The sequence below is a fragment of the Mobula birostris genome, unplaced genomic scaffold (genome assembly GCF_030028105.1).
Source record: "Mobula birostris isolate sMobBir1 unplaced genomic scaffold, sMobBir1.hap1 scaffold_4462, whole genome shotgun sequence".
In the NCBI taxonomy this organism is placed as follows: Eukaryota; Metazoa; Chordata; class Chondrichthyes; order Myliobatiformes; family Myliobatidae; genus Mobula; species Mobula birostris.
This window is the reverse complement of record NW_027277573.1, coordinates 15,063-26,875: the sequence shown is the minus strand read 5'-3', so window position 1 is coordinate 26,875 and position 11,813 is coordinate 15,063. Positions and strand designations below refer to the sequence as shown.

The following is an 11,813-nucleotide window of genomic DNA, read 5'->3' as shown; positions in this document are numbered from 1 at the left end:
TGACAGTTGACATCCTGAAGACCACCACGTCTCACAGTGTTCAGAACAGGATTGCCCGTGCACTGGGAAATCTGGCCATCGAGGCAGAGAACTCCGTCATCATCCACCAGTCAGGTACACAGAGACCATCAGACAGGCCATTTGGCCCATCGAGTCTACTCCACTGTTCAATCATGGCTGATCCTTATTTTTCTCCTTCTCAACCCCAGTTCCTGGCCTTCTCCCCATAACCTTTGATGCCATGTCCAATCTAGAACCTATCAATCTCTGTCTTAAGTACACCCAACGACCTGGCCTCCACATCTTCATGTGGCAACAAATTCCACAAATTCACCACCCTTTGGCTAAAGAAATTTCTCTGCATCTGTTTTGAAAGGGCACCCCTCTATCCTGAGGCTTTGCCCTCTTGTCCTAGACTCTCCTACAATGAGAAACATCCTTTCCACATCTACTCTGTCTAGGCCCTTCAACATTCGAAACGTTTCAATGGGTCCCCCCCCCCTGATCTTTCTGAATTCCATCGAGTACAGACCCAGAGCCGTCAAATGTTCCTCATATGATAACCCTTTCATTCCTGGAATCATCCTTGTGAACCTCCTCTGAACCCTCTCCAATGTCAGCACATCTTTTCTAAGATGGGGGACCCAAGACTATTCACAACACTCAAGGTGAGGCCTCACCAGTGCCTTATAAAGCCTCAGCATCACATCCCTGCTCTTGTATTCAAGACCTCTTGAAATGAATGTTAACATGGCATTTACCTTCCTCACCACTGACTCAGCCTGCAAGTTAACCTTCAGGATGTTCTGCACAAAGACTCCCAAGTCCCTTTGCATCTCAGATTTTTGGATTTTCTCCCCGTTCAGAAAATTTATTTCTACTACCGAAGCGCATGACCATGCATTTTCCAACATTGTGTTTCGTTAGCCACTTTCTTGCCCATTCTCCTAAGCTTTGTCTAAGTCCTGCATCCTACCTGTTTCCTCAACACTACCAGCCCCTCCACTAATCTTTGTATCATCTGCAAACTTGGCAACAAAGCCACCTATTCCATCATCTAAATCATTGATATACAGCATAAAAAGAAGTGGTCCCAACACCGGCCCCTGCGGAACACCAGTAGTCACTGGCAGCCGACCAGAAAAAAATTATTTCCGCTCATTGCCTCCTACCAATCAGACAATGCTCTAACTATGCCAGTAACTTTCCTGTAATACTATGGGCTCTTAACTTGTAAGCAGCCTCATTTGTGGCACCTTGTTAAAGGCCTTCTGAAAGCCCAAATATACAACATCCACTGCATCTCCTTTATCCTACTTGTAATCTCCTCAAAGAATTCCAACAGGTTTGCCAGGCAGGATTTTCCCTGAAGGAAACCATGTTGACTTTGCACTATCTTGTCCTGTGTCACCAAGTACTCCGTCACCTCATCCTTAACAATTGACTCTAAAATTTTCCCAACCACTGAAGTCAGGCTAACTGGTCTATAATTTCCTTTTTGCTGCCTTCCTCCTTTAATAAAGAGTAGATTGACATTTGCAATTTTCCAGTCTTCTGGCACCATGCCAGAGACCAATGAATTTTGAAGGATCATTTCTAATGCCACCACAATCTCTAATGCTACCTCTTTCAGAACCCCAGGGTGCAGTTCCTCTGGTCCAGGTGACTTGTGTACCTTTAGGTCTGCAGTAACTGCACCCTTCACACACTACAACATCTGGCACACTGCTAGTGTCTTCCACAGTGAAGACTTGCAAAATTCTCATTTAGTTCAACTGCCGTCTCTTTGTCCCCCATTATTATTTCTCCTGCCTCATTTTCTAGCGGTCCTATGTCCACTCTCATTTCTCTTTTATTTCTAACATACTTGAAAAAACTTTTACTATCCACTTTGATATTATTTGCTAGCTTGCTTTTACATTTCATCTTTTCCCTTATAATGATTCTATGAGTTGCTGTCTAGATTTTCAAAAACTTCCCAATTCTCTAACTTCCCATTAATTTTTGCTTTTGTTGCATGCCTTTCCTTTTGCTTTTACAATAACTTTGACTTCCCTTGTCAGCCACGGTTGTACTATTTTACCATTTGAGTATTTCTTTGTTTTTGGAATACACACGTCCTGCACCTTCCATATTTTTCCCAGAAACACACGCCATTTCTGCTCTGCTGACATCCCTGCCAGCAGCTCCTTCCAATTTACTTTGGCCAACTCCTCTCTCATACCACTGTGGTTTCCCTTACTCCACTGAAATACTGCTACATCAGACTTGACTTTCTTCCTATCAAATTTCAAGCTGAACTCAATTGTATTGCGATCACTGGTTCCTAAAGGTTCTTTTACCTTGAGCTCCATAATCACCTCCAGTTCATTACATAACACCCAATCCAGTATAGCTGATCCCCCCAGTAGCTCAGTGATAAACTGCTCTAAAAAGCCATCTTGTAGGCACTCAATAAATTCACTCTCTTGAGATCCATTTCTGACCTGATTTTCCCCAATCGACCTGCATGTTGAAATCTCTAGTCACTATCATAACATTGCCCTTTTGAAACACCTTTTCTATTTCCCGTTTTAACCTGTGGTTCACCACCCTGCCACTGTTAGGAGGCCTGTATATAACTGTCATCAACATCCTTTTACTCTTGCAGTTTCTTAACTCAGCCCACAAGGATTCAACATCTTCTGATCCTATGTCACATCTTTCTACTGATTTGATGCCATTCTTTGCCGGTAGAGCCACACCACCCCCTCTGCCTACCTTCCTATTCCTCCGATACAACGTGTAACCTTGGACATTCGGCTCCCAACTACAACCATCCTTCAGCCACGATTCAGTGATGCCCACAACATCATACCAGGCAATCTGTAATAGTGCAACAAGATCATCCACCTTATTTCTTATACTACGTGCGTTTAGATACAACACCTTGAGTACCGTATTTGCTATCCTTTCTGATTCTGCATCCCTAGTGATTTGATATTTAGCCTGTTGGCTGCAATGAAGTCCCATCACCTGCCTGCCCTTACTGACAGTCTGACTGCACGCTATCTTTATTTTTTTACCATCTGTCCTACCCTGAGTGCCTTCATTTTGATTCCCACCCCTCTGCCAAATTAGTTAAAACCCTCCCCAACAGCTCTAATAAACCTGCCCGTGAGAATTTTGGTCCTCCTCAGGTTCACGTGCAACCCATCACTTTTGAACAGGCTCTCCCCCCCCCGGAAGAGATCCCAATGATCCAAGAGCCTGAAGCCCTGCCCCCTGCACCAGTCTCTCAGCCACGCATTTATCTGCCAAATCATCCTGTTTCTACATCACTGGTGCGTGGCACAGGCAGCAATGCAGAAATTACTACCCGGGAGGTCCTGCTTCTCAGCTTTCTACCCAACTCTCTAAATTCTCTTTTCAGGACCTCCCACAGAATCACGTCCACAGAATCTCCTGTCTGTTCCCCTCACTATCGAGTCCCCTATCACTACCGCTCCCTTCTTCTCTCTCTTTCCCTTCTGCACCATGGACCCATGCCCAGTGCTTGTATCCCAGTCACCGTGGCATTCTCCTGGGAGGTCATCCCCCACAAAAGTATCCAAATCAGTATACTTATTTTTGAGGGGAATGGCCACGGGTGCTCTGCTCAAACTGCCTATTTATATTTCCATTTCTCCTGACAGTCACCCAGCTGGTCACCTCCTGCAACTTCGGGATGACCACCTCCCTGTAACTCCTCACTGTCCCGTAGAAGCCGGAGGTCACCCAGCTGCTGCTCCAGATTAACACGGTCTTCAAGGAGCTGCAGCCGGATGCACTTCACGCAGGTGTAGTTCCCCAGGAGACTCTGGGTCTCCCAGTTCTCCAATATCCAGCAAGAAGAGCACACCATAGCCATTTAAATGGTGGAGTAAGAGAGGAAAAAAACAAAAAGGAAACCTTAACAGATGCTTTTACACAGAGCCGACGCCTCTTCCGAGCCAAAGCCTTTCGCTTCTTCTCCCAACAATGGCCACTCTGCTTATCCCTACTGTACTTTTATTTAGTTCACAGAGCTCTGTAAACACCGCTGATAGGCCCCGTACAATCCCCCACCCACACCTCTGTGTGCCTCCCTGCCTCATTCGTACGTATCTAGCTACCCTGTGTCAGAGTCGTTCGCGCTGACTTTCTTTTCTGCATGCGTCCCCCATTCTCCTATGTGCATTATCTTCTCTGTAGGTCTCGGTCTCCTTCCCCGTACCCCCCCCCCCGACCTTCTGTCAGACTCTCCCCTTCTCTCCCCAGCATTCTCTCCCTTTCTCCCCAACTATTTCTAACACTCTCACTCTCTCTCTTGTTTCTCAGGTGCTGTTCCCCTCCTTGTGCACCTACTCTCGTCTTGTGAGGATGCCGGCTGTCTGCAGAGCACGGTTCGGGCTGTACGCCTGCTGTCCGACACACCCTCCCACCGCCGCTGGCTGACCACCCAGGGCTGCCTGCCCCCTCTGCTTCCCCTGCTCTCTCGCCCCGAGGAGGGGCTGCTGTCAGCCACCTGCCGGGCTCTCTCTGCCCTGGGCCGGGGTCTGCCGGCTCCCCTGGCCTCTCGCCTCTGCGGGGCAGGGGCTCCCGAGCTGCTGGCCCCCCTCTGCTCCCACCCATCCACTCGCGTCCAGCAGGGTGCCCTCTTGGCCCTGGCCAGTCTCTGTGGCCACGCCTGCGTCCGCCCGGCGCTGGGCCGAGCCGGCGGGGTTCGACTCCTGACGAGCTCCCTGCGCGCTGAGCCCTCCTCTCCCGCGGCCCCCTCCCATCTGCGGGCTCTTTGCCTCCTGTGCCGGGAGGCAGTGAACCGGGCCAGGGTGAGGAGGGAGGGTGGCCTCGGGCTGCTGCTGTCCTTCCTGGGCCTTCCCGCACATGCCACCAGCCATCCACGCATCGTGGGCGCGTTCCTCGCCTTCTTCTACGATCAACAAGCACTGGAGGAGCTGGCAGCCGGAGGGCTGGTCCCTCTCCTGGTGGAGAGGCTGCACTCGGCCAGGGGGGAGGCAGGAGGGCTGGCAGCTGCAGATGACGATGAGGTGGAGGGCGACTCCTTTGACTTCCCACCAGAAGGGAGCTTGGGGGAGGAGGACGACGACGAGGAGCGGAGGAGGGAAGGTTCCAGCAGCTTCCTCAGCTTAAGGTCAGTGTTTGGTGCGCAGAGGGAGATTCTGACTCCAGGACTGTGAGACGGGACGTTGTGGAGAGAGCCTCAGTCTGTGTCTGACTCCAGGACTGTGAGACGGGACGTTGTGGAGAGAGCCTTAGTCTGTGTCTGACTCCAGGACTGTGAGACAGGACGTTGTGGAGAGAGCCTCATTCTGTGTCTGACTCCAGGACTGTGAGACAGGACGTTGTGGAGAGAGCCTCAGTCTGTGTCTGACACCTTTTTTTTTTCTTTAACAAAATTCTTTATTACAAATGTCGGTGCTATACAATATTTACAAACCCAGTGAATAACACATTTACTACACTACAAACAGACAATACATGTTAAACCAATATATTGCCATCCTCATCAATGATGGCATTTACACCCCGCGGAGCCCAACGGTCCCGGAACATCTCGACGGTCGCCGTGGACTGTGCGTATTCCTTTTCAATGTTCACCCGGGCTCGAACATACCCCCTAAACATAGCCAGGCAGTCTGCACGGGGAGAACCTCCTACCACCCTTTTCCAGGAGCCACGGATGGCAATTTTCGCCAGCCCCAGGAGCAAGTTGACAAGGACATCCTCATCCCTCTGTGCCCCCCTCCTTACTGGATGACCATATATGAATAGGGTGGGACTGAAATGCAACCAGAAGGCGAGAAGCAGCCCACGCAAATACACGAAAAGGGGCTGCAGCCTCACACACTCCACGTACATATGGTACACGGTCTCCTCCAGCCCGCAGAAGTGACACGCGGCTGGGAGATCCGTGTACAGACTAAAGAACTTATTACAGGGCACCGCTTTATGCAGCACCCTCCAGCCGAGATCCCCAAGGTGCATGGGAAGGACTCCCTTGTAGAGGGACTTCCACTGGGGACCCCCCCTCACCTCCAGGTGGAAAGACCGACCGCCATGGCGTGTCGGGACGGTGGACAAATGCTAGGAAGTGGAGGGTGTGGAGCAGCAGCCCATAAAGGTACCTCCTGCCTGCATCCCTGAATGGGATTGTGGGTGTTGATGAAAGACGGCTCAAGTTGTGTGGATTCGTCTCTCGGGTAAGGCTGCGGGGCTTGGGCCCGACGAGCAGCTCAGCCTGAGTCGATCCACACACCTGAGCCGCACTGACATCCGTTGAGACAGGGCAAGGGTCGGCCAGGACCCCGCCCTCTGCCAGAGGAGGGGATTCCCGGCCTGAGGCAACCATGTTCCAGACACCAGGAGTGTGAGACGGGACGTTGTGGAGAGAGCCTCAGTCTGTGTCTGACTCCAGGAGTGTGAGACAGGACATTGTGGAGAGAGCCTCAGTCTGTGTCTGACTCCAGGACTGTGAGACGGGACGTTGTGGAGAGAGCCTCAGTCTGTGTCTGACTTTGGGAGTGTGAGACGGGACGTTGTGGAGAGAGCCTCAGTCTGTGTCTGGCTCCAGGAGTGTGTGATGGGGTCATAGGAAGTGAAACAGGATGGTGTGGATGGAGGGAGATAGAGAGACAAGCAGAGACAGAAGTAGTAAATCAAGTGTGTAATCGTCAGTGTGGAAGTAAAATTGGGGAGATTTTTCTGTTTGAAATCATTGTCCTGTTACACCCTCTGCGTAGTCAGGAATTAAAGCATTCAATCCACAGACATGATTCCTCAGTGACCCCTCTCCGCCTGCGTCCTGTGTCACTGTATCCCCACTGACATTAATCCAGCTCCCTCACGCCGTTCCTCAGTGACCCCTCTCCACCAGGGGCCTGAGTCACTGACTGTATCCCCACGGACGTTAATCCAGCTCCCTCACACCGTCCCTCAGTGACCCCTCTTCCCCAGTGCTGTGTCACTGACTGTATCCCCACTGACGTTAATCCAGCTCCCTCACGCCATCCCTCAGTGACCCCTCTCCACCTGCGTCCTGTGTCACTGACTGTATCCCCACTGACGTTAATCCAGCTCCCTCACACCGTCCCTCAGTGACCCCTCTCCCCCAGGGTCCTGTGTCAATTAACCCCATTAACGTTAATCCGGCTCCTTTACATGGCCTTCTAGTGACCCCTCCCCCCAGCGCTCCTTTTCACTGACTCTCTTCTCCCATCAGAAGTTTATTTAATGGGACAATCCTCCTCGAATCTCTGACTTGGATGTCAAGTTAGTTTGGAATTTTGATACGAAGAATTAATTTTTTTTTTATCACTCACCCCTCCACCTTCTCCTCTACCCCTGCCTGCTCTTCCACTTCCCTCTATCCCCCCACCTCTCTCCTCCCTTCCTACTCATAACGATTTCCTCCCTCTGATTCCTTCACCTCTCCCTCACTGTTTCTACCCTCAATCCCCTCCCTCTGCCTTCCACCCTTCACTACTTTTTGCTACCTACAAATCCCCCTTGCCCCCTCCCCTCCCTCCAGGTCCTGGCTGGTGTCTGAGGGCTACATCGAGGGCCCCTCTGACCTCTCGCCTGCTCCCTCGACTGAGCCTGACCCCTTTCCCCCTCCCCCTCCCCCCCTCCTCCCCACCCCATAATGAGGATGAATGCTCGACTCCTCAGCTTATCCGCACCCCTCCCCCTTCACCGGAGACTCCGGCCCTGCTGCTGTTATCGCGTTACTCGCAGGCTGAGGAGCCCCCGCCGGGCCTGCTGGCGGAGGCCAGCTTGCGGGGGCTGCTGGAGTACTTGGGCCTGGGCCGGCCGGGGGCTGCTCGCTGCTTCCGTCTCCTCTCTCGCCTGTTCTGCAACCCCAACTGCCTGGAGCCCCTGATCCGGTCCAGGGCTCCGCTCCTGGTCCGGGCCCACCTGATCCGTGGGCTGCGCCTCGAGGACCTGCGGCCTGTGAGGGAGGAGCGAGGAGGAGGGGCGTGCTGCTGGCTCAGACAGCTTGGTGAGTTTCCCTCGTGTCCATCAGTCTGTTCCAACAGCCTTGTTTGTCAAATCCCACCCCGCCTTCCCCCGGGATCAATCAACTATGACTATGTCTCTCTCACCACCTCTCAGCTTCTTTCACTCCAAGGAAAACAGTCCCAGCCCTATCCAGTCTCTTCTCATCACTGAAGCTCTCCAGTCCTGGGAATTTCTTCGTAGAGCTTCCTTGCGTCGTCTCCTGCTTGATCCCAAGCCCCCTGTAGCTGGATGATCAAAACTACACACTGTAGTCACCTATGTCACGAAACCAAAGCTGTTCTCTGCATACCACTCCATTTCCTGCACGCCCATGTGTTTGAGAGCCATCTCATGTCTACCCCCCCCCTCCACCATTAATGCCTGCTTCTGGGGGCTATAGATACCAGCTGTCTCCTCTTTATAATCCGATACACCCCTGTCAGGTCTCCCCTCAGACTCGGCTGCTGCAACGTTGTCCAACCTCTTCTTCTAGCTCGTACCTTCTAACCCAGGCAGCATCCTTGTGAACCTCCTCTGTGCCCTCTCCAAAGTACTGAATGAAATGGTCTGGCCGGAGTTTTATAAAGCTGCAACGTAACTTCATGACTTTTCAACTCAATGCCTTCACAAATAAAGACAGACCCGGCGTCCCTCGCCCCCGTCGGGGAGCTGACACATCCGGCGTCTCTCGCCCCTCGCCCCTGTCAGGGAGCTGACGAACCTGGCGTCCCTCGCCCCCGTCGGGGAGCTGACGAACCTGGCGCCTCTCGCCTCCGTCGGGGAGCTGACAGACCCGGCGTGGATTGCCCCAGTCAGGGAGCTGTGTACTTGGGCTCTCCGATCCTTCTGAACCCTGCGGGTGAGTGGTGTCCTCACTCACTGTCTGACTCCTGTAACTTGCTCTTTCCACCCTCCAGGAGAGGTGCTGCTACAGAACATGGGGGCTCAGGCAGAGTCTGCGTTCGGGGTCGGTACCCTGGCCCACCTGCTGCTCTCCGGGACAGAGCCGGACCGCGTGTCGTGTGCCATGGCCCTTCCCCTCCTCTGCAGGTGAGTCTAGCCTTCTGGGGAGACGGTGTGTGAGCTCGAGCTCGTGCCCGTGCCCCCAGCCCCACGCAGGTTTCCTGCTGTGCCTCATTCCCCCCCACATGGGTTCCTGACTGTCCGCGCACATCCTCCCACAGGCACGTCATTCTGGGCGTTGTACGCGGACAGGGCAGGGATGGAGGTCTCTGTGAATGGTGGGGAGTGTCGAGGGACAGAGGGACATCAGCGTACAAGCGTAGGGCACACAGTCTGAGTGGTGGGGAGTATCGAGGGTCAGTAGTTGGGGCATTAAGTTATATTTGTACAAGACGTTGGTGACTCAGAGAACTGTTCTGTTTTGGTCGCCCTGCTGTGGGAAAGATGCTGTTAACCTTGAAAGTGTGCCGAGGGGAATTATGAGGATGGTGCTGGGACCTGAAGGACTGAGTTTTGGGGGGAGGTTGTGCTTGGAGTGTAGGAGACTGCAGGTGACCTTGGGGGTATATAAAATCTTAGTCTTTTCCCCAAGGTTGGGGAATCATGAACCAGAGGGCACAAAGTTTAAGGAGAGAGTGGAGAGATTTAATTGGATCCTGAGGAGCAACGGTTTGACCGAGAGGGTGGTCCGTAAATGGAGCGAGCTCCCTGAGGAAGTGTACATTAGCTATGCTTAAAAGACCCTCGGACAGGTACATCAATAGGAAGGGTTTAGAGGGATACAGGCCAAACGTGAGCAAACGGGATGAACTTGGTCAGCATGAACCATTTGGGCTGAAGGGCCTGTTTCACTGCTGTATGAAGTAATTATTTTTTCTCTCTTCCCGCCCGCAGGAACGACAGTGTACGGCGCCGGCTGCTTTTGGATCACAAGGGGCTGAGGTTGCTACTGGGGGCACTGGGTGGGGGTGACGGTGACAGTACAGACCCTCTCAGCACCTTCGGGGCGGCTGAGGCAGTGGCCGAACTGGCTGGAACTCCCGAGCCCAGGGAGGGGGGCAGGGGCTGGGAGGCCGAGGGGGAGATAGGAAGGGGGGAGTGGTGGGAGCCGGCAGAGCGGGTAGGAGAGGACGAGGGGGGAGAGCCAGAAGAGGGGATGGAGGGTGAGGAGGGAGTGCCTGATGAGGGGATTGAGGGGGAAGAAGAACTGCAGAGGGTGGCTCGACCTCCTTCCTACTGTCCCTACCAGGAGGCGCTGTCAGACGCAGAGGCTGGAGAGGGGGACCTGTTCTTCGTATTGGACTGTGGTGCCAAGCTGAGGGCACTGAGGGCTATGGTCTGCTCCCCGCCCTCCCCCACCCCCTCTTCACCCCCCTCCACCCCTGGCTTCTTCTCTGCCCTCCTCTCAGGTCCCTTCCTGGAGTCCTCGCTGAGGGAAGTGCATCTGGGGGAGCTGGACCCCCCCACCTGTCGTCTCCTCCTGCACCACCTCCATGGGTGCCAGCCCCCCTCCTGCCCTTCCCTCTGGCCGCCTGCTCCCCTCCCCAGGCAGCCCTTGACTTGCTCTCCTCTGGGCCGCTCCCTAGTGGCAGCATCCCGCTACCTGCTGCCAGAGCTGGCAGGGGGGCTGGGAGCACGAGCCCTGGCTCTCCTCCCGTCCACCCGCCTCCCCGAGCTTCATGGGCTGGCCCGGCGCCTGGCGTTGCCCCAGCTCGCCCTTCTCGCCCTCCGGCGCGTGCTGAAGGGGCCTTCGGAGCCTGTCTGTCGGCCAGACATGTGGGTCGCGCTCCTGGGGGTAGAGGGGGAGAGTGAGAGGGAAGAGGTTCTTGGGTGTCTGCATGGGATCCTGGCTGAGTTTCTGTGAGGGGTGGAGGGGGAGGTAGGGAGAGGAAGGAGGGGTGACAGTGAAAGGTGAGAGGGGAGGAGTGGAGAGGTTCTGGGGTGTCAGCTTGGGCTCCTGTTTGAGTTTCTGAGTGAGGGACACAGGTTGGAAGGAGGGGGGAAGAGTGGAGAGAGGAGGAGCTGGACTCCCTCCACAGGAGGCCTTGCTCATCCCTGCCCCTGCCCCCGCCCCCTCAACTCGTACCCCATCCCTTCCCCTACTAGGGCCCAATCTCTCTCCTCCTTCCCTCTGTCCTGAATCGCCTTCTCTCCCCCCTCTCCCTCTGGGAAGAGGGAGAGAGTGATGGGGGAAGCTGGCAGAGGTTGGGGTTTAGGCAAAGGCCAGTACAATCCCACGAGTCTGGGGTTTCATTATGTGGATGAATATTCCCGATGTATGTAAATATTTCTCTGTACAGACACACTTTCATTTCGGGGAATTATGTACAGTAGTTCTGTTGACAATAGCAAATAAAACGGTTCTTGTTCCAACGCATCATTCCAATTTCCAATTTGTGAAAGCACACTGTCATTGAGGCCAGAAGGCACCTGAGACCCAGGGGAGATGGAGACAGGGACCGTGCACGATGCTCCCGGTGAGGGCCTGACCCGGGGGGGAGATGGAGACAGGGACCGTGCACGATGCTCCCGGTGAGGGCCTGACCCAGAGGGGAGATGGAGACAGGGACCGTGCACAGTGAGGGTCTAAACAGGGAGAGATGGAGACAGGAACCGTGCACTGTGCTCCCAGTGTGGGTCTGACCCAGGAGAGACGGTCAGAAACTGCATGATGCTCACAGTATTGGTCGATCCTAGGGGGAGACGGAGATGGGAACCATGCATGGTGCTCCTGTTGTGGGTCTACCCCAGGGGAATACAAAGGTGAGAATTGTGTGCAGTGCATGCAGTGTTGGTCTAACCCAGGGGAGATGGAGGCTGAAACTGCATTG

The 11,813-nt window shown here is 53.9% G+C and overlaps 1 protein-coding gene across 1 annotated transcript; it reads left to right on the top strand.

The window, feature by feature from the left end:
- Positions 1 to 5: 5 nt before the first annotated feature.
- LOC140193215 (armadillo repeat-containing protein 5-like) lies at positions 6 to 11,379 on the top strand (the record flags this gene model as incomplete). Its single annotated transcript, XM_072250610.1, is given in 6 exon segments — positions 6 to 114; positions 4,339 to 5,152; positions 7,550 to 7,649; positions 7,651 to 8,020; positions 8,937 to 9,069; positions 9,877 to 11,379. Coding segments are annotated over 6 exon segments (2,496 nt in total), but the record flags the coding sequence as incomplete, so codon positions are not given.
- Between the last annotated feature and the right edge of the window lie 434 nt (positions 11,380 to 11,813).